The sequence below is a fragment of the Chrysochloris asiatica genome, unplaced genomic scaffold (genome assembly GCF_000296735.1).
Source record: "Chrysochloris asiatica unplaced genomic scaffold, ChrAsi1.0 scaffold00076, whole genome shotgun sequence".
NCBI classification, from domain to species: Eukaryota; Metazoa; Chordata; class Mammalia; order Afrosoricida; family Chrysochloridae; genus Chrysochloris; species Chrysochloris asiatica.
The window spans coordinates 13,135,210-13,161,881 of NW_006408594.1; the positions used below are offsets into that span (position 1 = coordinate 13,135,210).

Genomic DNA, 26,672 nt, shown 5'->3' on the forward strand with positions numbered 1-26,672 from the left:
TTAGTGGTTCAAACCGACCTTGAGGTCGAGTGCTTATCCTACAGTGCCAAACCACCTGAATTTAGAGACCAGCTCAAGAACAGATCTGATGCATTAGACACTAGTGATAGAAGACCAGAATAGTTGTGGGATGACATCAAGAACATCGTACTTGTAGAAAGCAAAAGGTCATTAAAAAAGACAGGAAAGAAAAAAGCAAAAGTCATTTAAAAGACAAGAAAAAAAGAAAAGACCAAAATGTAGACTTGAAGAAATGATGAAGTAAAAGAGCTGGATAGAAAATTTCAAAGGACAGCTCAAGAGGACAAAGAAAAGTATTATAATGAAATGTGCAAAGACTTGGAGCCAGAAAACCAAAAAGGGAAGAAAATGTTCCGCATTTCTCAAGTTAGAAAAGCTGAGGATAAATTCAAGCCTTGACTTGCAATATTGAAGAACCCCCATGGCCAAATATTGAATGACACAGGAAACATCAAAAGCATCAAACAAAGATGGAAGGAATACACAAGAGTCACTGTACCCAAAAGAACTGGTCGATGTTCAACCATTTCAAGAACTTATGGCATTGAAGGAAGAATACCAAGTTGCACTGAAGACACTGGCAAAAAACAATGTTCCAGAAATTGATGGACTACAAGTGGAAAATTTCCAACAAACTCATACAGTGCTGGAGTCACTTACTCATCTGTGCCAAGAAATTTGAAAGACAGCTACCTGTCCAACTCATTGGAAGAGATCCATATTTGTGCCCAGTCCCAAAGAAAGATGACCCGAAAGAATGCAGAAATCAACCATTATTAATATCACACTCAAATAAAATTTTGCTGAAGATAACTTAAAAATGGTTGTAGAAGCACATCAACCGGGAGCTACCACAAATTCAAGCCAGATTCAGAAGAGAACATGGAATAAAGGATGCCAGATGGATCTTGGCTGAAAGCAGAGAATACTAGAAAGATGTTTACTTGTGCTTTATGAACTATGCAAAAGCATTCAACTGTGTGGATCATAACAAATTATGGATAACATTGAGAAGTGTAGGACAGTTAATTGTGCTCATGAGGAACCCGTACCTAGACCATAAGACAGTCATTCAAACAGAACAAGAAGGCACATGGTTTTACATTAGGAAGGGTGTGCGCCAGGGTTGTATCTTTTCATCATAGGTATTGAATATGTATGCTGAGGAAATAATCTGAGAAACTGGGTTATATGAAGACAGTGGGATCAGTATTAAAGGTAGACTCAGTAACAACCTGTGATATACAGACACAACATGGCTTGCTGGAAGTGAAGAGGACCTGAAATATTGATGACAATTAAAGACCACAGCCTTTATAAGGGTTACACCTTAATGTAAAGAAAACAAAATCCTCAGAGCTGGACCAATAAATAACATTATGATAAACAGAGAAAAGACTGAAGTAGTCAAAGACTTCATTTTGTTTAAAATCAATGCTTATAAAAGCAGCAGTCAAGAAATCAAATGACACATTACATTGGGCAAATCTGCTACCATAGACCAGTTTAGAATGTTAAAGAGCAAAGATGTTACTTTGTGAACTAAGGTGTACCTGACCCAACCCATGGTATCTGCAATCACCTTATATGCATGTGAAAGTTGGACAATGAATAAGGAAAACCATAGACAAATCGATGCATTTGAATGATGGCGTTGGTGAAGAATACTGAAAATACCATTGACTTCCAGAAGAACAAACCAACTTGTCTTGGAAGAAGTATAGCCAGAATGCTCCTTAGAAGTAAAAGTGGCTAGACTTTGTCTCTTGTACTTTGGACATGTTGTCAGGAGGGACCAATCCCTGGTGAAGGACATCAAGCTTGAGAAGTGGAGGGTCAACGAAAACGATGAAGACCCCCAATGAGACTGAGATGGATTGACGCAGTGGGAGCAACAAGGAGTTCAAATATAACAAATGTGAGGATGGTGCAGAACAACACAGCATTTCCTTCCATTGTGTATGAATCAGAACCAACTCAACTGCACCTAACAACACGAACACTAAGGTACCAAAGAAAAACCCTATAATCTCTTTAACTCTGGAGACTCACAGCGATGCTTGTTCTATGAGACCTGAGGAAATATTAGGTGACTTTTCACTCAGTGTAGACTTAAGAATGGGGGTGGCAGTATGACACCTGACTCTGGCTCATGGTGACTCCTTGAATGTCACAGTGGAACTGTGCACCACTGGGTTTTCAATGGTTACTTTGTCAACAGTAGATTACCAGGCCTTTTTCTCAACTTGACTCTGGGTCCACTGGACCCTCTGACTTTTCAGGGAGCAGTGTTGACTCTGTACCCCGAGAGACTGTTTCAATCTCAGTCACTGCTCCTTTCTTTTCCTCTTGCTGAGCAGGCCCTGGAATTTGCCAATATTACATGTGTAAGTTAATGCACTGGACTGTAAAGTCAGTTTGAACTGCAAAGTCAGTGGTTCATGCTCACCAGTTGTTCCTTGGAAACCCTATGCAGGGTCGCTATGAGTCAGAACTGACTCAACAACACTTAACAACAACATGTGTGACTAGTAGGGGCTCCTGTGTGTGTAGTTTCTGTCCTCCACCCCAAAGGAGGGGAATCATTGAACTCAATACTGTAGTCCCAGGACTTAGTGGAGGCCACGCTAGCTAGAGGACTCCTGGTATGGTGCTGTAGGATCAGCATTGGACTACGAACCACAAGGTTGGCAATTCAAACCCACCAGCCGAACCTCTGAAGCCCTACATAGGGTCACGATGGGTTGGAACTGACTCCACGACACTAACAACATGCTGCCTAGAAGAAACATAGAGCATGTTGGTTGAATGAACAAATGGTTTAACTTCTGCAGAGATGGGGCTAACTTCATACATAGGTCATGGAACAATCCATTCTGTCTCCTAAATGAGTAAAGTAGAGTCACTGGCTCAAAGTTATTCCTGGTTTATTAGGAGTCCTGGTGTGGTACTGTGGGATAATGTGGACCTCAAGGTTGGTTTGAACTGCAAGTTTGATGATTCAAATTCACCAGCTGCTCTTTGGAAACCCTATACAGGATTGCTAAGAGTCAGAACTGACTCGAAGGCACGTAACAACAACAACAACAACTGGAATGAAGTTGTTGTTCAGAAGAGGCAGGGCTTTCCAAAGAAAAGCAGGGCTGAAAGAAGAAGGCTCCAGCTGACCAGTAGATGACCAATATCCCTGTGAAGCCTTTCTGTGGCTGAACCCTGGCACTGATAGGCTTGGGCTGAGTTCCAGCTGCTGGCCTGCTTTGCTCTTCTTTTCCCTAATCCAGGTTTCATGAGATGAGCATCATTAAGAAAGGCAGGGGGTTATCCTTTAAGTGATCACAATGACTCTTCACAGAAGGACTGCCTTTAATAACCCAGAGTGAGACCCCCTTTAAGGTACAGAATGATCCTGGCACATCAGCTAAGAATTACACAAAACAGACGTGAGTATTCAAAATCAAAGGCAGTTTTCATTCATGTGAAAAAGGGATCAGTGAACTGCATGAAAACTGGGGTGCATAAAAGTCCCTGGGGCCTTGGTCCACAGCAGGAAAAGCTCAGAGCCAATCGGGCACAGGGGGAGCCAGCCCCGGCCGCTCATAACTCAGAGATAGAAGGTGGTGATCTTCACGCGCTGTCTCTGTTTCATGTGCGGGTGCCTGTCTCTGATCTCTTGGCAGTTGTCTAATTGCCAGTGACTGTTTCTGTGGACATGAGGGTCTGCTAAATGTGTAAGGCCTGCGTGTTTCCAGGGGAGACTTTTTCCTTTGCACATGAGCCAAGGATTCCTCTGTACACACGCCATCGGATTCTTATGCTGGGGACATGGGTGCAGAGTTCAGTGCATGCAGGGGTTAGCTGAGTATATACATATATGTGGTGGAGCATTGTAGGATACGCACTGGATGGCAAAATTGATTTGAACCACAAGGCTGGCAGTTCAGACTCACCAGTTGCTCCTCGGAAGCCCTACACAGGGTCGTTATGAGTCGGAACTGACACCGCGGCACTTAACAACAACATATATATAAAGCTGGTAACATGGGCAGAGATGCTGGATGAGAAGACCAATCATGTGAAATGCATGTCTTGAACTTCTTTCACACATGAATACCACATACATCACTCAGATACTCTTTATTTTCCAATAGTAGCCATAACTTTACTTTCAGCCAACACCCTTTGACCCAGTCTCCACTGTAACCAAAGACACACATTTGGGAGTTTTTGAACAAAGTGAGCAGTGAAAGCTACTACTACCAATGAGGGCCAAACTCTAATCTTGTCAGCCTGGTAAGCTGTCTCTTTGTTAACCAATTATGTAGTTTAAATGAACTTCTAATTAAGGACGACAAGCAATGGTATTAGGCAAATACGGTTCCATATGAAACCTTGTCAATTATAATGTTCAACCAGCCAAACAGCCAGATGCCATCAACTGGACTCTGACTCATGGTTACATCATGTGTCTCCGAGGAGAACTGTGTGCCATAGGCTCTCCAGTGTTTACCACAGGCTGAGTTTTCAGAAGAAGCTCGGCAGGCCATTCTTCCAAGGTATCTCTGGGTAGACTTGAATCTCTAACTTCTAGCTTAGCAGCTGAATGTGTGAGCAATTTGCATCACCTAGGAACTCCTAATTAGAATGATTATTGGTGATATTAAGTGCCAAGGAGTCAGTTTAGAGTTGCCACGGCTTTCAATATTTGTGGAGGCAGAAAGCCTCATCTTTCTCCCACGGAGCTGCTGGTGGACTTGAACTGCGGACCTTGTGGTTCACAGTCCAGTGTTTATTACATTGAGCCACTTCACTCCCCAATTAGAATGATGTTGTTGTTGTTGTTAAGTGTTGTTGACTAGGTTCTGACTTATAGTGACCCTACATAGGGTTTCCAGAGAAGTGTTAGTGGGCTTGAACCAGTCACCCTGTGGTTCAAACTGATCTTGCAGACCAGTACATTAACCCACAGTACCACACCAGGATATTTATTCAGTGCTTATTATGTGGCTCACATGAATTGATTCAATTAGCCCTAGGAGTAGGTACTGGAGTCCTGGGGGGCCCTGTAGCATAAGCACTGGACTGCTAACCATAAGTCTGGCAGTCAAACCCACCAGCCACTCCTTGTAAACACTATACAGGGTGGTTATAGGTCCTGGTGTGACGCTGTGGGTTAATGAGTCAGACTGTAAAGCCGTTTGAACTGCAAGGTCGGCGGTTCAAGCTCACCAGCTGTTCCTCAGAAATGCTATGGGTCAGAACTGACTCCAAGGTGCTTAACAACAACAACAGAGTAGGTACTATTATGACCTCATTTCCTATAAGATGAGGAAACAGAGATCCCATAGCTAGTAGGCAGTGGAGCCAGTATTTGAGAGGCAGTCCGACTGCAGAATTTGAGCTCTGGGCCACACAGCACACTCTGGCTTCCCAGCTGATGGGTATTGGCTGCCTGTGCTCAGTGTTCAAGCCTGAGGCCAAGTTCAGGTTCAGGGAGTGGGCTGTCTTGACTGAGCAGAGGGACCAGACTCCATGTGGAAGCACATGTATGTGTGTCGGCCACCCTGACTTTACTGAAGAGCTCCTGTAACATCTGTACTATCAGAACTGTGCTGTCTCATAATCTCTACAAATACTTACTCCTGGATTTTCCTCACATCTGACACTGAAGAAGGTAATCAAAAAAAGTCTCCCTGCAAGCAGAACAGGTAATGAAACCCTACCAGTTCCCATTTCATTTTCCAGACCAACCAGCTTTATCTACTTCAGGTCTTGACAGATTGTAGATCTACTCGGGACACACAAGATCCGGAGCAATGATGAAGAAATATCTTCAGTGACTTAGAAGGACAGTTGCACATGCTGAGATTTCTGCTCTGAATAACCCCCAAGTCTTCTTGCGGTCATTCCAAATGCAATCAGTACTTTAGCTTGGCTAGTGAGGGCTCTCCCTAGAATTTCCAACTCCATTTACTTACATGAGGTCTTTAAAGGGAAGGCAGAGCTTTTGCTTTGGGGTAGACTGGGAATTGAACAGCCCCTGACACTTGACAGTCAGCAGGCCGGTGTGAAGGCTGAGGTTTGACTACATGAATGATGAAACTCAGATAGATCTACAATAAGATCAGGCTGGGGACAAATGTAAATAACTTTATATTTTAACGTCTATAACATTATTGGAGTTCTGTGTGGTGCTGCATAATGCACTGGACTGAAAGGTTGGCTCGAACCACAAAGTTGGCTGTTCACTTACCAGCTAGTTGCTCCTCGGAAACCCTATATAAGGTCACTATGAGTTGGAACCAACTCGTTGGCACTTAACAACATAATTATTAGAGTCCTGGTGCAGCACTGTAAGATAAGCATTGGACTGTTAATCCCAAGGTTGGCAGTTCAACCCTACCAGCCGCTCTTTGGAAATCCTATATAAGGTCGCTGTGAGTCAGAACTGACTCAATGGCATGTAACAACAACATAACGTTACCATGTTATATAATAAGTACATCGTACAATAGGAACCCACAACCTGTCTGTCCATTTGTTGTACTGTGGTGGCTTGTGTATAGCTATGAAGCTGGAAGTGATACCAGTATTTCAAATACCAGTAAGGACACCCAGTGGAGACAGGCTTCAGCAGAGCTTCCAGTCAAAGACAGATTAGGGAGAAAGACCTGGAGATCTACATCTAAAAGTAGATCAGCAAGCAAAGTTGTGTCACCTGTATATCCTCCAATCCTGATGCCACATTCTTCTTATTACCCAGCTTCTTGGATTATTTACTCAACATATATATCATTGGAGAAGAATATTATAAAGTACCATGGACTGCCAGAAGAACAAACAAATCCGTGTTGGAAAGTTTCTTAGCAGTCAGGATGGTGAGACTTCATCTCTCATCCTCTGAATTAGGTTATCAGGAGGGACCAGTCCCTGGGGGATAGCATGCTTTGTAAAGTGGAGGGTGGGCGAAAAAGAAGACCCTCCAACGAGATGGATAGATACAGTGGCAGTAGCAATGGGCTCAAATGTCACAGCCAATGTGAGGATGGCGCGGGAATGGGCAGTGTTTCCTTCTACTGTGCATAGAGCTACTATGAGTTGGAACCAAGTCAATGGCACCTGGCAACAATACATACTGAATAAGGACGGTGAAAGGATCCAATCCTGTCACACCACTTTCCTGGTTTTAGACCATGAATGGTGTAAAACCTTGTTCTGTTCAAACAACTGAATCTTAAGTCTATATCCAGGTTCCTCATGAGCACAACTAAATGTTCTGGAATTTTCATTCTTCTTTCCATACTTTGTTATGATCCACACTATTGAATGCCTTTGCAAAGTCAATAAAATACGGATAAATTCTCTGCTTTCAGTCAAGTTCCATCTGATATCAACAACCATACATATCCCTTGTTCCACTTCCTCTTCTGAATCAGGCTTGAATTTCTGGCCACTTCCTACCAATGTACTGATAACAACTGTTTTTGCATTATCGTCAGCAAATTTTTACTTGCATGTGATATAATGATATTGTTCAATAATGTCCATATCCTTTTGGTCACCTTTCTGAGAAATGGGCACAAATTTGGATCTCTTCCAGTCAGGGGGCCAAGATAATGGTCTGTAAAATTTCTTGGCATAGACTAGCTCTTACTTCACTCTGTCAGTTTGTTAAAACATTTCAATGGGTGTTCCATAAATTCCTGGAACCTTGCTTTTCACTAATGCCTTCAGTGTAGCTTGGACATCTTCCTTTAATACCATCAATTCTTGATCAAATGCTACCTCCTGAAATGGTTGAACGTTCACCATTTCTTTTTGGTGCAGTGGTTCTGTGTAGTCCTTTCATCTCCTTTTGATGCTTCCTGCATCATTCAATATTCTGCCCATAGAATCCTTCAATATTGCAAGTTGAGGCTTAATCAATCTTTATATGTTCCAAATCATTTTTGAACACTTCCAATTTTCCAAAAACACATACTTCGTACATTCCATGTTCTGATTATTAAGAGATGGTTGCAGCTGCTATTTCTTCTCATTTTGAGTCACGCCTCATCAGCAAATGATGGTCCTTCAAACTTTGTTCCTTCCACATCATTAAGGTCGACCTTACTTTGAGCAAGCAGCTTTTTATGAGTCACATTTTGAGTGCCTTCCAACCCAAGGGGCTATCTTCTGGCACTGTATCAGACAATGTTCTCCTGCTATTCATAAGGGTTTCAGGGGTGAAACCCTCAGCAGTGGCCTGCCTATTCCTTCTTCCTAGTCTGTCTTCGTCTGGAAGCTCCATGAAACCTGTCCGCCATGGTGACCCTGCTGGTATTGGAAACAGCAGTGGCCTAGCTTCCAGCATCACAGCAACATGCAAGTCACCACAGCACAACTGACAGACATGCTGTGACACAACAGAAATGAAACTTATTTAACTTTAGTGACCAACACACGATCCGTTTTACCTTGTGCCATTGGCAAGTGGTCCATTGGAGAAATAAACAAGGGCTTTAAAGTTCATGTCAACATGTTAGCATAGTTACTCAATTATCCAGAAGCAAATTGGCCACAGTCACTTTACTGAGGAGACAAATCCATATAGCAAAAATATTTGAAATTGTTCTACTTTGTTAAGCAATTTCAACCAATTTCATACATGTTGTCTAGTTCAGTGGTTCTCAACTGGGGGCAGTTTTGCCTCCTGGGGGAATTTGGCAGTTTTTGGAGTCCTTTTTGTCACACTGGTGGATACCATTGGTGTCTAGTGGGTAGTAATATCAGGGATGCTACTAAACACCCTGCGGTACATAGGGCATCCCTACGATTGGATCCAGTGCCAGCAGTGTTGAGCTTGAAAAGCTGGTCTAACTTGACCCTCAGTAAGATAGCTTCATACAGTGGCTCTAACAACGGGTTTACACAAAGGAGCGATGATGAAGATGACGCAGGACTGGGCTGGACTTTGTTCTGTTGTACATAGGGTCATTGTGAGTTGGAACCAACTCAAAGGCACCTAACAGTTTGATGTTTACATACACAGGGAGAAGAGAGTTAACCACGGTTATGGGGGCAGTCAGTTGTACTTCATCGGAACGACTGTCCCAGCACACCTATGGGGTACCATGCTTACCCCTGTAAAAGCCTGTATGGGGTGTGTAAGACAGGTGGTTTTTGTTAAGTGCCATCCAGTCGGTTCTGATTCATAGCAAACCTGTACAGGGTTTCCAAGGAATGGCTGGTGGGCTCGAACTGCCAACCTTGTGGCTCACAATCAGTGCTGATCTTTAGTGCCACAGGTTGGTTTTATTCTGATGAACAAATGAGAAACCTGAGACTGAACTTATTAGTGGAAGAACCTGGGTCTCCTAGCTCCAGTCCAGTGCACGGGCAGTGCCTCTTTATTCCCCCACATGTGTGCAACATGAGTAGCAATGGGCTCTTAGACTCCCTCTGTATGAAGGCCCATGCCCATTTTCAATCCAGCGGTATTAAGACATGTCACCTGGAAACAGTTGAAAAACTGCACCCCCAAATGCCCTTGGCAGGCCCCCAGAAGCAGCACCAAGAACATCTGTGCTTTGGGAGGGGTGGTGGTGTCTCACCCTGGGTGGACGTGACCAACAGACTGGACTGAGCATCTGGGATAGGAGGAGAAACTGGCCTTCTGAGCATTCATTTCAGCCAGGCACCTTTGCCACAATGTGTCTAGTGGACACGGCAGATAGCTGAACGCAGCCTATCAAGTTAGAAGAATCCGGGGTTTCTAGAGGAGAGCTCCTCCTGTATCTATTTGCCTTTCATGAGCATGTCCTCCGTGCAGGGTCTCCACAAGCAGGGCTGCGGGCCCAGAGGGGCCACTGGGTGGGGATGAAGCCCTGTGGCAGGTGGGGTCCCATACACTCTGATGCTCCAGAAGTCAAGCCAACAAGCAGACAGTAAAGTTGGGAGCAAATTCTCCAGCGGTGGGCACTCTGGCACCCCTAAAAATCAAAATGCTGGCTCTTGGAGAGGTGGGATTCAAAGCTCTTGAGGGTCCACCGCACACTTCAGGGTTTCCTGGGCCCCACCCACGAAATTTCTGTGGTGGTGAGTCTGTGGGAGGGGCCTGAGAATTCCAAGTCCAACAAGGAGTTGCACGTGATGCACTCGGAGACCACGGGCCTAGCACCGTGCCAGCTGAGCCCAATTCCTGCATCTCATCCCTCACCAATCAGGATCTCTTATAGTTACTGAGCCACTTGGTAGTTGTTAGGTGATGGGAGTTGATTCCACCTCATAGAGATCCTACAGGACAGAGCAGCACTGCCCCCTAGGGTTCCTGAAGTTGGTATCTCTATGGAAACAGATGGCCAGGTCTTTTCTCCTGTGAACAGTTGACAGGTTATGAGTTTGAACCACAGACCTCTTGGTGGGTGTCAGAGGCTTAACCACCAAAAAAAAAACCAAAAAAAACCCCAAACAACTCCCCAAATGAAACCCACTACTGTCGAGATTTAGATTTATAGCAAAGCTACGGGTTTCCAAGCAGATTGCCATGTCTTGTTTTCATGGCGCAGACGGGTTTGAAACACCCTCTCAGTTCACAGCTAAGCACTTTAACCACTGTCCCACTGCAGCTCCTATTAAATCATTTGTTGTTGTTGTTAAGTTGGTCCCTAAGCTTAGCGACCCTGTCTAGGGTTTCCAAGGAGCGACTGGTGAGTTTGCACCACCAGCCTTACGGTTCAAACAGACCTTTGGGTCCAGTGCTTATCCTACAGCGCCACACCAAGGATCTTATTGTTATTCCAGGTTCTTCAAATAGTGTTCAGCGGAGTTACTAGATCAAGTACAGCAAATTCACCAAGCCTCCACTGGACTGGAAGGTTGTTCGGAATCACAACTCAGCAACTTCTCCTTGGAAATCCTATTCAGGGTGGCTTTGAGTTGGAACCAACTCGACGGCACTTAACAACAATCTCTCAAGTTATTGCCAACAAGTAAATGCACACTTCATTTCAGCGTCAAATACGAGAGATTTTGGACCCATCATCTGTTTTCAGTTATCCACACCACTCCTTGTCTCTGTCAATGTGGAATGATTGGGAGTGAACCAGACTTAAAAGTTGATCATGCATGGAATGAGTGCTATTACCTGAACTTGAAAAACACTTGGAGACCAGAGTGTGAGATTTTCAGACTTGAGAGTGACCATATGAGTTTCAGGTGATTCTGGAAGATTCTGCCAGGGTATCCTAATCACAGGAAGTTTGATTTGCTTCAGCAAATCTCTCTGCTTCTGGAGCCTGTGTCTGAAATTCAGACGGGTAATTGTTGGCTGTGGCAAGAGTACATGGGGGTTTCAAGAAGTTCGGGGAATCATAGAATGAGAAGATGACGGAATGTTACCATGGGATTTTTGAGCACTTCACCCCCTATATATACTTTTTTCTTCTTCCATTTAAAACAGCCTTTCTAAAGGTTGACTTTAACTTCCCACCAACCTTGGCCCTGTAGGGCTGAAGTAGTAAAACTCCAACTTTTGGTCAGCAAATGAAACCAACTGTGCTCATGGCACATATGGAGTCAATATGGAATGTAAAGAGCTGCTACTTTTATAGTCACTTTTCTGACCATCCACCTCACAGCAGAATGATTTGCAGGTCTCTCGGAAACTGGCTTCTCTGTTACTCAAGCGGCCAAGGAGCGGATGGGCCCAGTCAATACCCCTAACACGTTCCCTCTCCTGCGACTCATTACTGCAAATAAAGGTGTTGGTCAAAAATACTCTGAAGCAGCTGAGAACTATCCCATTAGGTAGCACCCAATCAAGGGCTTAAGACCAAAAGAAATCTCCTACTCAATGCTCAGCACATGGAAGCATTTTGAGAGCTGGTTCTGTGGGCTTCCTGAACTGTTCCGGGACTCCCTCACTGACAGCAGGCCTCACTTTGATGTCTGTAGTAAATGGTTGTTCCAGGGAAGTGTTTCTCTAAATCCACCACCTTCCTTCCACCCTGTCAGTTAAACAGGGCGGCGTTCACAAATAGCTTTTGCAAAAGCTGACAAGTTTCTGCACTTGGTCCTCATTTCCAAGCTGCCTCTTCTGCAAGGAACTTGGGCTTGGCTTATCCCCAACTGTGCTGCAGAGGCAGGACGGTGCTGTCAGGAAGGGTGTGACACCAATGTTATCAGTGAAAACAACAAACAGCATGAGCACTTGTTTCGTGTCTCATTCCATTTCCAAACACCTAGCAGCCTTAGGTGTTGACAGGTGTCCTTGTCAGGAGTCCCTGGGTGGTGGAAACGGCTAGCATCCTTCTCTGCTGATAGGTTGGAGGGTTGGATTCACCCAGAGGATCCTTGTTAGAAAGACCTGGCAATGCATGCCTGAAAAATCAGCCACTGAAGACACTATGGTTGGGAGCTAACCAGACTTATTGGCAATTGGTTTTCTAATTGACATTATTATTATTGTCTCTGTTTTGAGGATGGGAGGACTAAAAGAACAAAGACCTCTGTTCCAATTGGGGTGACATATCTATTAAGTGAACAGATTGAAACACAGGTTTGGAGCCTGATTCTTAACCATTGACATCTGGTGGTTTGTTTTTTTTCTAGTTTAAATTTCTTTAAATATACTTATTTATGAAAGTATCACATACTTTCAGAAAAGTAAACAACTCTGATGTGTAGCTTAATGGATTTTCATAAAACGAGCAGCACTGTATTTATTACCAGCACCCTGGAAGCCTCAGCCGGCTTGTTCCTGTCTAGGGCTTACCCCCTTTGCAAAGGGAACCATTACCTTGACATTTTGTATCGTGGATTAGTTTTATTGATTTTTAAACTTTCCATAAATGGGATCTATAAATAACAGTATGTACTTTGTTTATTTTTGTGAGATTGTATTTAAAGCAGTTCAATCTTCATTGTGTGGTGTTACACTCTCTGAACAGACCAGTTATGATTCTATTGCTACTGTTGCTATTAGATGCTGTTGAGTTGGTTCTGACTCACAGTGACTGACCCTATGCACAACAGAACGAAACACTACCTGGTCCTGTGCTATCCTCACAAATGGAGAACCTCCTAGACCCAGAAAACAGATAATGTTGTAACACTTAGATGGTGCAAGATCTGGTGAGAAGTGAGGCAGAGAAACAGTGGCAGCAGAAACAGGAGACTGGTGTGAGATGGTGCAGCGGGCTTCCTGGCCCACAGAGGGAGGTGTTTGCAGTGGGTGTGCCCAGCCACGGGGCGGGAACTGAGTGACTTTGAGCAGGAGGCTTCCTGGTAGAGTGGGGTACCTCCAGGCACTTGCTGGAGGCTAAACTTGCTGACCTACACAAGGAGTGAGAGAGCCCAGTGCTTCCAGGCTCGGGCTCCCTGGCAGAGTGAGGTGCTCTGGGGCACTTACTGGCGGAGCTAAAGAGCTTTGTAATACTTGCCTGAGCAAGGCAGAGGCCGGATCAAAGATGGGGACTAGGGAGAAGCCTGCCCATAGGCCAAGCAACTGCCCTGTCATTCCAGGTCCTGAATTGTAACCTGTTGTTGTTGTTGTTGTTAGGTGTCATCAAGTCGGTACTGACCCATAGCGACCTTATGCACAGCAGAACGAAAACACTGCCCAATCCTGGGCCAACCTCACTATTGTTGCCACACTTGAGTCCATCGATGCTGCCACTTGGCCAATCCATCTCGCTGGGGGTCATCCTCCTTTACTCTGACCCTCCACCTTACCAAACATGATATCCTTCTCCAGAGACTGGTCACTCCTGACAATATGTCCAAAGTATGAGAGACGAAGTTTGGTCATCTTGGCCTCTAAAGAGCACTCTGGTTGCACTTCTTCCAAAATGGATCTATTGGTTCCTTTGGCAGCCCATGGTACATTCAATATTCTCCTCCAACACCATAACTCAAAGGTCTTCCTTATTCACCATCCAGCTTTCACATGCATATGAGGTTATTGAAAATACCATGGCTTGGGTCAGGCGCACCTTAGTTCTCAAGCTTCCCAATAAGTCCACAACTTTGAGTGTGGTCTGTGAGATCTGTGTGGTCACTACAACGGATTAGCAAATCCAGCAGAGAAGTAGCGGCTGCCGTGGGAGGGAGGTGTCAGTGGTGACAGAGATGGAGGGAGGAGGTACATTTGATCTTCACCTCACAGGAATACTCCCTGGGCTTAGGTTAATGGTAACTCTCTCTCCTCCCTTTTCTGAAGTTAGAGGGAGAAGGTGCAAGTAGTTCTCTGAGCCAAATAGTTACTTGAATGTCTTATCTGCAAATTTTTGAAATATCACTCTGCCAGTTTTTTCCCGAAAAGATGACTCAATTTAGAGCCCACGTTTTATAGATCTTGTAAATACAGAGAACGTAGAATTTCCTAGAAGGTTAAATAAATGATTGCCTTCAAAGTGCTCAGAATTTCCTGAAACGGTTTCCTAGTAAAGATGCTTATCTCTAAAAAATATGACCATCAGTGGCACTTGAATTAAAAAAAAAAAAAGTCAATAAAAATGGTATTTCATGCAAGATGAAGAGATATGGATAGGCAAACAAGCACATATAGGTTTGGCAGAGGATATGAGGGAATTTCAAAAAGGTCATGGAAAAATGGAATGAAAAGATAATGGAATTTTCCCACAAACTTTCTGAAGTTCCTTGCAAATAGGGGACAAAGTTATGAAAACTTCTTTAGTCAAAAGCAAACATCTTGAGGGATGGGCTTAGGGATTACGACCAGTCTCAGGGAACATCTGAGTCAATTGGCACAACACAGTTCACAAGACAGTGTTTTGTATCCTACTATAAGAAGCTCTGGTAGTGTAGTGGTCACGAATCGGGCTGTGAACTGCAAGATCAGCAGTTTGAAACTACCAGCTGTTAAGTGGGAGCACGATGAGGCTTTCTGCTCCAGGAAAGATTTACAGCCTCGGAGTCAGAACAGACTCCACGATACATAACAACAAACAACATGGTGAGTAGAAACTGGGTCTTAAATTTAGTTTAGCAGCCATCTAAGATGCAACTTCTGATCTCTACCTATCCAGAGAAAAAAATTAAAACATTAAAGTGACCAATTAGTTCCCAAAGAACTAACGGAAGATGAAACCACAGTCTCCACTACTCTGAAACATGTAGAACCAGATGCGTTCCCTCGACTGCTGCCAACCAGGGCCAACCCCGCTGACTGAAACCACTGAAGGTCCTGGAATGGGAGAAAACTGTAGAACAAAATTCAAAGGTGTAAAAAAGACGAGGCTTGCTGGTTTGATAGAGCCTGGTGGCACCCCTGGGATTGAGACCCTCAGCCACCCTTCAAACCTAGAATGGAAAACAGCCCCCAGGATCACCTGTATGTAGCCAAACAACAGATAGGACTACAAAGTGAGGAACAACTCTTGTGAGGGGCTTGCTCCTCAGAACAATTAACCATACAAGTGCAAAGGGACACCATTTGCCCCAAAGCAAAGCTCAAAAAGCAGAAGGGGCACGGAAAGATGCACTGGTATTAAAGAGCCCAGAGAGGAAGTGGGAAGGACGCTGCTATATTAAGGGAATTGCAACGAATGTTACAAAATATAAATTAGTGAATGGAAAACTAATTTGTTCTGTAAACTTTTCACCCAAGGCCTGCCCACGCCCCCTACACACATTGTATTTGGTGACTGAAAATATAACCATGGTTTTTACTGCAACAAAGCCCTTCTAGATGGGAAGCTGGCCCAATAAGCCTAGGTTGCTCCCTGGTGAGTGGGGTGGCTTTGGGGAGTCAGTCATTTAGCACCTCCATGTCTTCAGGTGTGTAAAGGGAATCATCATGCTTGTCTTCCCAAATCTTCAGAGTGAATCATTTTATCCTCAAAGCTCCGTCGGCATGGATTAGACTGACTCATAGTGTTTATCCCAGAACATGTCCTATGACATGTGGCTGGGAGCAGCTCAGGCTGTGGCCATGTTTTGTCCTCTTTCCAGCCTTACTGGAGGGCCTCCCTCCTAACAGGACTTAAGTCATAGAGGGCTCTCTGGACGTTAATGGAGCTCTGGTGGCAGAGTGGGTTAAGTGTTGGGTTGCCAATTCAAATCCACCAGCCTATAACATCTATAATGCCTGTAGCTATCCTGTGGAACCAGTGTTCAATGTGACGTGCTAAGGATGCAGTCTTGGACCATTACATAAAGCTTTTCTGACACTACAAACTATCCTCAACATAAACACTTCAGTGCAGGGCAGTTAAAAAGAGACAGGTAGGAAAGGTATCTATCAGAGCAAGCATTCATGGAGTTACATTCAGACATTCAGCAAATACTATTGCACAGTACAATCACAGAGGTTCAAAGGAATCTCAAGTGAGTCCAGTAGAAAAGGTAACATCTTTGGCACACTTCAGAAGGCTGGAGCATATTTATTATAGCTCACCAAGATTCCAATGGACAAGTCTGGCTGTGTCAGGGTGTGAGTCTCACAGTCCCAGCTGGGAGAGCTAGCCCTTCAGCTGCCCACCTCCCCACCTCAGGCAGCATTCTGCACATGTCCGGCTTCCTAGGAACCTTGGCTTAGGCTAGCCAGAAGGTATCAGTGCAGAGAATGTAATATTCCTTTCTAGGAGTAAGATCATTTCTCATAAGGAAACGTCAGGGTACTTGAACATAATACAAGCTTTTCCCTTTGTGGCCAGGCTGCTGGCCCCTCTCTGGTGGCCCAGGCTTGTGCATCACACAGATGTTCCAGTCAGGCTCCTGGTGTCTCCCAGCCCTCCCCAGCAGCCTGTTCTTCACAGAGATGATCTGCAGGAGTAGCAGCAGTCCTCAGCCCCTTTTTCTTGGAGCTGGCCACAGGGACTGCCCTCTTGACACACTCTTTCTGCCTTTATTCGTTGTAGTTGGCTAGTTTTAGTCTGGGGATGATGTTCATCGACTGCAGCTCCTGGAAGAGCAGCTTGCAGGCATACGGGATCCGCAGGGAAGACACGTGGCATGATGACCTGCAATAATGACACCTGGAACCCAGGTCAGAGTATGTTAGAGGGACAGATGCACAGAAAGACAGGCCCATGCTTAGGAGACGAGAATGCATCCTACATAACTCTTATCACCATGACAGAAAATGAGCGGTTTTCGATTCCTGGGTGTTCAGCCATACTATTAGATAGGACAGAAAAAATGTCAGCACCTCCCCTCCCAGTTTTAAAAGCCTGAAACTTGCATTAGTTGCCACCCCCCACTTCTAGATCTTTCTCCTTAACATGCAAATCATCTGCCTATAGACTTCTTTTGAGAGTGTCCTTTCAAGTCAGTACCATCTGAAACTTACTCATTGAGGCTTTTTTTCACTGTTGAAAGTGATTTCAACCGGTTCACTCAATCTCCAAGTATCGGGTAAGTATCTACTATGCTAGTACTGGACTCCTGGCGTGGCGTTGTTGGTTAATGCGCCACACTGCAAAGTTGTTTGAACTGCAAGGTCAGCGGTTCAAGCTCACCAGCTGCTCCTTGGAAACCCTACATAAGGTCGCTATGGGTCGGAATCTACTCGACAGCACTTAACAACAACAACAATGCTAGTATTGGAGTCCTGGTGTTAGCACTGTAAGATAAGAACTACTGGATTGCTAACCGCAAGGTCGACAACTCAAACCCACCAGCCACTTCTCAGAAACCCTATCTATACAAGGTTGCTATGAGTTGAAATCTACTCAATGTCACTTAACAACACTGCTAGTATTGGTAAAGAAATGGATGCTGTCCAGGATTTCATTTCTACTGGTACCAACAATCAATGCCCAAAGCAGTAACAGTCAAGAAACCATATGACATTGGGAAAATTGGATGAAAAAGGCCTCTTTAAGTGTTAAAAAGCAGAGCTGTCACTCAAGTTGTGGTCGTTTCAACTGCCTCACATACGTGCCGAATCTGGACAAGCATACAGGAGGGTGGAAAGAGACATGAAGCCTTTGAACCTGTTTTGGAGTAAGTCAGTGAACAGAGTTCCTTAGAGTGGAGGATGACGACACAGAATGAGGAAAGCTCATTCACCAGGAAAGGACCCGTCCATTGGTAAAGTGGTGGGTCAGCCACACTGAGGCGAGGTCTCCAAGAGGTGGACTGACATGGTGGCTGCAGGCCTGGGCTGTGAGTGGACAGCGCTCCTTCTGTGGAGTTGACTCAACAGCAGCTACTACCAACATTAGATTATTATTCTAGGGTGGTGGTGTTAAGTGTGCTCGAGTCAGTTCCAATTCATAGTGACCCCGTACAGGGTTTCTGAGGAGCAGCTGGTGGGTTTGAACCACTGCCTTTGCGGTTAGCAGTCTAGTGCTTATCCACACCAGAACTCCATTATTCTAGATAAGAGGCTCTAAAATGATCATTCCTAATGAGAAGAGAAATACAAGAATTTTATATAGGAGCGTAGAAGCCAATCAAATGCTATTTATTTTTTTCAAAGCTCTTCAAGATTGGTTATTTCTATTAGATTAGAAGCTACCATACCTGCCATGGAGTCCTGGTGTGGTGCTGTGGGTTAATGTGATGGACTGCAAAGTCAGTTTGAACCACAAGGTCAGCAGTTCAAAGTCACCAGCTGCTCCTTGGAAACCACACACAGGGGTGCTATGGGTCAAAACCGTCTTGACAGCACTTAACAACATGTTTGCCATAAGCTGTCCCTTGTGTAATATTGAGACACGTGTGTGCATGTATACACAAATTCCCAGCTAATCCTTACAACAGCTCCTGTTCCTAATCAATGTGCTTTCTGCTCCAGCTAGGATTTTCTCTCATCTACCTTTTCTCTACCCTCAATGGCTACAAGTGAAGAAAAGACCCTAGGGAGAAAAAGAATTCTTTTCTCAAGTTTCAGACCAAAACAGGACCTCCTTTTACTCCTCAAGGGTCTGGGGCAGCTGGGACAACAGACATCCAGTACAAATTTCGAGAGATAATAGGTAGAGAATCCTCCCAGTTAAAAGGTGGAAAAAGAACTCATGCAGAACAGTGGACGGAGTGCTGACCAGGAATCAGGGAGAATCCTTAGTGAACAAGAAAGGACCAGATGTTCCAGAAGGTAGTGAGCACAGGGCTGAAGAGAAATGGACACATACTCTTTGATTAAACAATCACAAAAGTGGCAAAGATATGTGTCTTTAAGAATATTCTAAAGGCCACACCTATGCAAACAAGGAAACTGTAGATAAAGAGAATAAAAGCAATCCGAGGGAAAGATTACTTACAATGAATAGCATTTAAACGTTAACAGCCCAAAGCAGGAAACCACTTCACTGTAACTGATTCTGTGGCTATAAGGACTTTTACAGACAAGAATATTGAAGAGTCACCAAAGGTGCTGAACTAGACCCAGGCCCACTGCCACGTGAAGGTGTTCGTGCGAAACAGCAGGACTCCAATGGGGCCTTTGATCCTCTGCTGGGTTCAGTAAGTGCTCGGAACTTCCATGATCATATGCAAAGTTTTAGAAATTTCTGTATATTTGTTGGTTTTCTATTACCAGAATCTCAAAGGGGTTCATGATCCAAAAAGAAAGTAAAGACCCACTGACCGATGGGGATGTCCCAAAGAGAAGCTGCTAAGAGAATAGTGGTCGGCTTTGCATGGTGGGCACTAGTGTGGCAGTCACCTTCTCTTTTCCTGTTTTGTAAATGTTGGGATATTTTACAATAAGCTGGAGTCATTTTCACAATCAGGGACACTTTAATTATTCTAGAACAAGAAAGCAGAAGTGAAGGCCAGCGAGGGCAGAGTGGGGAGGAGAGAAAACGTCGACGCCAAGTTCTGAGTGAGTGACGGTGGAGCCGGCATGGCCTGTGGATGTGGCCGTAATTCACACTGGGGCCTAGCGACAGTTAAGGGTTCTTTCGTCCCATCCACAGTATAAGGCAGTTTGGCTATTTACTTTTTCCTAAAGGATTACCTAAAGACTTCTTTAAAGCATTATAGTTTAGGATTTTTTCTTTTTTAAATGTGCCTGGATTGATAAACTTTATTCAGTGACCATGTTCAGGCTTTAAATTGAAGAAGTGATTAAACAGGGCCAACTTCTTGGTTATTGAATCTTCTGTCCTGTATGTTACCCACGACCTTAATCCAAACGAATCCATTTAAACACTTTCACAGGTGCTGATGCATCATCAGGCCCATTAATCTTCTTGATTATTGGATAGTTCTCTATCATTTAAAATGGCAGTGCACATCAACATACAAAAACTATCTTTATATACATAAATATATTTTTAAATATAAAAAATATTCCTATGTATAAAAATGCTTTAATTGCCTTACACTTTGTATATGCAATTTCCAAAGACTGAAACTTGACCCAAACAACCAGAAGATAACCTGATTTTTTAAGGCAAAGGCAGCAAAAGGAGGAGGCTGTGGCTTCGCAGGAGCAGGAGAAATCATTGTCCAGTGAAATGTCTCCCATGAGCTCATTATCTTAATAGGGATTTTCTTTTCTCCACAGCTTTCCTGCTGGACCTCTCTTTTGTGACTTATGCCCTTAGTGTCTTCTGTAGAACAAGAGTCTTGCTGTAAACATCCCCATAGCAATGCCTCACTAATGTGCAAATCACTGACAAAAGGCCAGTTTCAAGGTTCTGAGCTGCTCTAATTACCCAGCCTCCATTGTGCTGCTCATTAAAGAGCCACTTCCTCCAACAAACGCCATGCCCCCCCCACCCAGCCCGCACACATGTTCAGGTGATGATGGGAAAATGACAGTATCATTATGTTCCTCGACCAGTCTGCAGCACACAAGGCGGCTGCTGGACTGCCAGGCGGGATTAGGATTTTTTTCTGTTAGTAACAAGGGCATAAATAGGCCACTCAAAATCCGACATAGGGTCTATTAAGTCCCGTTTAATTACAGTAAAGACCCTTAAACCTTGTGCCCTGATTTAGTCCTCTTTCAGAGGGTTTCAGACACAATACACAATGGACACAAGAACTTCCAAACTGGGCATTGCCACCAGGCCATGTGTAAACTAGGCAGAAACTAGTAGTAGAGATATGAATTAACAGCATAGCGTTGAGACCAGTTTCTGCACATAGGTCTGCTTACATTGGCTCCCTGAATTCCTAGTAGGAAGCGGGCAGGTTCTCCAAGAGCATGAGTGAGTCTGGCTTACGGTTTCCTTTCTTTTTTCTTGGGGGTGGGAGTTGGTGGGATGGTGGTGGGTGGAGCAGAGAGCACAGGAAGGATGGAGAAGAAAAGGAAACTCTTTTTGAAGTTTCATGACCCTTATTTTTAACGACTCTTCCGCACCATCCTTTCCAAGTAATTTAAAAATCCTTGTGCCAAATTGGAAGACTTCAGCACAGAGGCACTAGGTAACAGGCATCTCCCTAGCCCACTGTGCTTTGGCTTGTTTTGGTCACAGAGACATGACGAAGAACAACAGGGCGAAAGTACATTTCCAGAGACGGGCAGCATCTCATGGCAGCGACAGACCAGAAAGAGCCTCTGACCTGCTCAGGGGAGCCTTTCTCCTATTCCTGCAGCATTCTGAAAAGCCGGCCTCACACAGGGCCAGCGTGGGCAATATAGCTATAAAAGTGAAATGATTTCCACAGACAGGTTTCGTCCACTCTTCAACAAAAAATCATAAATTGGCTAAGAGATTTTGCCATTAATTAGCAAGGTATACACTGTGCTCTAAGAAGCCCTGGTTTTATGACTCTTGATTTGCTTTATTCAACTATGAAATGGGCAGCTTGTGGTCGTGGCAAGAAGCTGAGGCTCTAACATCTGCAAGGTGGCTCTGAGGTGAGACTCAGTGGGGACAAGGTGGCCCCAGAATCCTTGAACCCTGACAAGGAATGCCCTCATATGTTCTTCTGGGGATGGCCCCTCCCCAGAGGGTCTGTGAAGGCAGGTGAGGGACAGGGAGTGGGGCTGGGCTGTGTCCCATGCTGCCTTGCTAGGACTTGTCTCTGATAGGAGAGTGAGTAAAACTGGGAAGCCCTGGACTTTCTTAGACCACAGGGAAAGGAGTATTTGGGGGCTGTAGTTCTGACTGACCCTGAGCACAGCTTTATGTTCATTCATGTTAGAGTGAACTCATTATAAGGAGGAAAGGTACTCCACCTACACAGACAAAACTGAAAAAAATCACCTTCTAAGCTGGCCTTTGTGTGGTGAACTCTACACAGAAATTGGAAACTTCACGAATTTACATAATTTACCTACTGGCAGGTCTACAAAGGCAGGCTTAGTATCATTTAGCAATTATTTTTTTATTAGGCCCCAGGCTGGAGATGCAGGGGTAAGTAAACAAGACAGAATGTAACTAGAATGAACTAGAAGACTAGCTCCCCATGAGCACTCACTTGTCTCTACTGTATGTCTGGCACCTAGACCGTGTCTGGCTCTGAGCAGATTCACGCTGTTAGCTGAATGGATGGCTGAGAAAGACAGTCCATGCCCTTGTGGGACTTACTACCCCACTGTGAAGCTACAGGCCAGAGAGAGAGACCTGGGCAAGGGGCAGGGCACCAGGTCCTGGTCCTGTCACTAATTTGCTAAAAGACCTGGGCAATGATCTTCTACAAAGTCTTCCTAGTTCTAACATGCTGTAATTCGAAGACTCAACAATGAATGTGCTAGGATTTTACTGGTGAATAGAGATAGCATTAAAATATTATAAAAGGTATTTGAGATCCTATTAAAAAGTCCATACCCCTTGGAGACGTAAAGGCTATAGTAGTGTGTGGAAAGCACATTCTATAGACCAACTGAGTATGCCGGTGTACACAGAGCCCCCGCAGATAGGAATGCTTAGGTGGAGAAGTGTAGGCTAGTGATTATGGGCTGATTCCTGAGCTGTGATTGAAGAGGGGTATGAGAGACATATGGTATCCACTTACCAGCCCGAATAGCCTAGAAGTCCACACTGTCCACAGACATCAACCTCAAAGGCATCACTTGAAATCATTAGTCTCTCTAGCAACAGCATGCTGGCTCCATAACCGATTAAACAGTCACGTTCCATTTCTCCAAGACGCAAACCACCATCACGAGATCGGCCTTCAGTGGGCTGCCTTTGAAACGAATTATTAGAGAAATGTGTTATTTTCCTAGTCAACAAAGAGACAGCATCGCGCTTTGGCTAATAGAACCCGGTGCTGAAGCAGAGGCCCACCTGGATTCTAACTGATTACAAACTGGTGGTTCATCTTCTCTCGGCCTCTCTAGTAAAATGTACATAGAACACCTATGCCCAAACCCATTACATATGAAAAGATATAGTACTAGTGGTAGGTAACCTGTTATTTAGAAGCAGGAAAAACTATGCAGAAGAAACTGAGAAAGAAACCTGAGTGCCCAATAGTTACTGCCAGGGCTCTAGGGAGGAGCTTCACTATTAAGATAGAAATCAAACACTCAAACATGCACACACACAAAGAAGAAAAACCCAAATGGATTCTTTGAATACAAATTGGAATGGATCGGAAATACCCTCGAAGAACAGACTGCCTGATGGGGGTTGCCCAGGGGCTGAGAATGTTGTGTGTTTCACTTAGGCCCCCTGCTTTTTCCCTTGTATACTGGGGCACTTTTAAACAGGGTCACTGCTATCCCTAGACTGAACTTCCTGTGGCTTACACAGATGCCAGGCTTGAGAATACTTCCAAAGCTCAAGAATCTAAACCACAGAGATTCTGGAACACCTCAGGCAAACCTACCTAAGATTTTTTTTTTTAAAGGCAAGTGCCCCAGCTGGCTTATTTTGGAGTGTGCTCTTCTCTGATGCTCTGGAGCAGGGGTGGACCACAAACCCTTTGTTTGTTTTAGTATTTTTCATCTTTGCTTCTGTATTGTTGCTAGTCCCCCAAATGGTTAAGAAAGTGAACAAAGCATATACCAATATATGCTTCAATTTATATATATATATATGTTGTTGTTGTTGTTGTTAAGTGCCGTCGAGTCGGTTCCGACCCATAGTGACCCTGTACAAGGTTTCCGAGGATGTAAATCTTTACAGGAGTAGAAAGCCTCATCTTTCTCCCTCGGAGCAGCTGGTAGTTTCGAACTGCTGACCTTCAGGTTCGCAGCCTGATTCGTAACCACTACACTACCAGAGCTCCATATATATATATATATATATATATATGATTCCAACCCATAGCAATCCTGTATAGGGTTTCCAAGGAGCAGCTGGTGAGCTGAACCTCTGACGCTGCAGTTCAAACGACTTTGCAGTCTGACGCACTGGCCCACAGTGCTACACCAGGACTCTATTATATCATTATACACACACACACACACACACACATATATATGTAGTTGAAAATTATAATGGAAAATTAACTTGAGATTTTATTTGCTGAAGGAAAGTTTAGATATGCAGAATTCACAAACAGGTCTAAATGAACACAGCACAGTGGAAACATTATACTTGAACTTGACGTTTCCATGTTTTGGCCTGCTGGTAGACCTACTTATGGGTAAGCATGTTCACAAAACAAGATGAAGGCAGTCTGACCACATGTGGGTAGAATCCAACACTTAAAGATTTTAACTAATGAAGATAACCAACTACAGACAAATGCACTCTAAGGCAGCCTTCATATGGAATACACAAAAGGAATGCCGAAGTAATAACTTCTTTTACACAACAAAGCAAAAACCAGGAAATAGCTGCTTTGACATTTATGTAACTCTGAAATAGTTTTTGGATGTTGTAACTGAAATGTAAGTTGAGGAGAGGGCATCATTTACGGGGAAACACTTCTATCTCGGGTGGGTTTCAGTGCTGCGGTGATTACTGTCTTGAGAATCTCAACTTTTCTCCTCCCACAGTTCTCAGTACACATGTGTCTATCATTTCAACAGACATGTGCACATCTGCTCAGTCTTAAATGATCAAGGGATTGAGTCCTCTACACCTTTCTCTAAACTCAAACACTAACAGCTTCATTTTCTCCCCTACTAAAACTGAAAAATGCAGGCAGTACTCAAGGAGGTAACTGTTGAGCGTGTCATAAGACCAACACTGTAAACGTTCTCTTTTTGAACATCTGACTGTCGCCAGCATCATAGGAACTGGATGTGTATTACTGTCTCCACCTTGCATATGAGAAAAACAAGCTGAGAGAAGTTATCTGTCCAAGGTTCATGATGGTGCTAGAAGGTTGAGAGAAGATTCAAATCCCCGTCTACCCGACTTTAAAGCTAATACTTACTCTCCTACCCCTGCGTTCCTTAATGTGCCACTATCAACATTCTGGGCTGAACAACACTTAGTTGTTGGGATTGTCCTGTGCACTGTAGGCTGTTTAGTGACATCCTAGGTCTCTATCCACTAGATACTTACAACATCTCCCTCCCAAACTGTGATAACCCAAACTGTTACCACAATTTAAAAAATCACCTCTGCTTGTGAATCACTATATGTTTCTTCCAACTGGAAAAGTAGAAAACTAAGAACACATTAAACCTGTTGTTAGGTACTGTCAAGCTGACTCTGACTCATAACCACACCATGAACAACAGAACACAACACTGCCTGGGCCTGTGCCATCCTCACAATTGTTGTTTGAGTTCATTGTTGCAAGCACTGCATCAATCTATCTTGTTGGGGGGTAGGGTGGTGGGGAGTCTTCCTCTTCTTCACTGACCCTCCACTTTACCAAGCATGATGTCCTTCTCCAGGATCTGGGCCCTCCTGACAACATGTCCAAAGAATGAAAGACCAAGTTATGCCATTCTTGCTTCCAAGGAGCATTCTAGCCGTACTTCTTCCAATGCAGAACTGTTTATTATTCTGGCAGTCCACTTTCAATATTCCTCACCAACACCGTAATTCAAATGCATCGATTCACTGTCCAACTTTCACATGCACATGAGGTGATTGAAAATATCATGACTCTGGATAAGGCACACCTCAGGCCTCAAACTGGTATTTTACTCTTGAACACTGTAAAGAGAACTTTTGCACGATACTTGCCTAATGCAGTATGTTATTTGATTTGCTGACTGCTGTTTCCATGAGTGTTGACTGTGAATCCATACAAAACAAAGTCTTTGACAATTTCATTCTTTTCTCCATTTATCACGGTGTTATTTATTGGTCTAGTTGTGAAGATTTTTCTTTTCTTTACATTGAGGTGCAATCCACACTGAAGGCTGTAGCCTTTGATCTTCATTAGTAAGTACTTTAAGTCTTCTTTGCTCCCAGCAAGCAAAGTTGTATCACCTGCATATCGCAGGCTGTTAATGAATATTCCTCTAATCCTGATGCCGCATTCTTTTTCATATAATCCAACTTCTCATATTATTTTGTTCAGTATACAGATTGAGTAAGTACGATGACAGGTAAAAGGATACAATCCTGGTGCACACCTTTCCTGATTTTAAACCATTCAGTAACCCCTTGTTCTATATGAACGAGTCCTTAATGGTCTATGTGCAGGTTCCTCATGACCACAATGAAGTTTTCTGGAAGACCCATTCTTGGCAATGCTATTCACAGTTTGTCATGATCGACACATGCTTTTGCACAGTCATTAAAGCACAAGTAAACATCTGTCTGGTATTCTCTGTTGTTAGCCATGATCCATCTGACATCAGCAATGGTATCTCTAGTTTCACATCCTTTTTTGAACCCAGCTTGAATTTCTGGAAGCTCTTTGTTGATGTGCTGCTGCAACTGGTT

The 26,672-nt window shown here is 44.0% G+C and overlaps 1 protein-coding gene across 1 annotated transcript in view; it reads right to left on the reverse strand.

The window, feature by feature from the left end:
- Positions 1-16,867: 16,867 nt before the first annotated feature.
- The window catches only part of POLR3B (polymerase (RNA) III (DNA directed) polypeptide B), a 184,867-nt gene continuing 175,062 nt past the window's right edge, over positions 16,868-26,672 (reverse strand). Inside the window, exons 27-28 of the mRNA XM_006865254.1 lie at positions 22,882-23,055; positions 16,868-16,997 (exon numbers count right to left, since the gene is read on the reverse strand). Of these exons, the coding sequence (XP_006865316.1) occupies positions 16,868-16,997; positions 22,882-23,055 (304 nt within the window). The remainder of the gene's footprint in view (positions 16,998-22,881; positions 23,056-26,672) is intronic.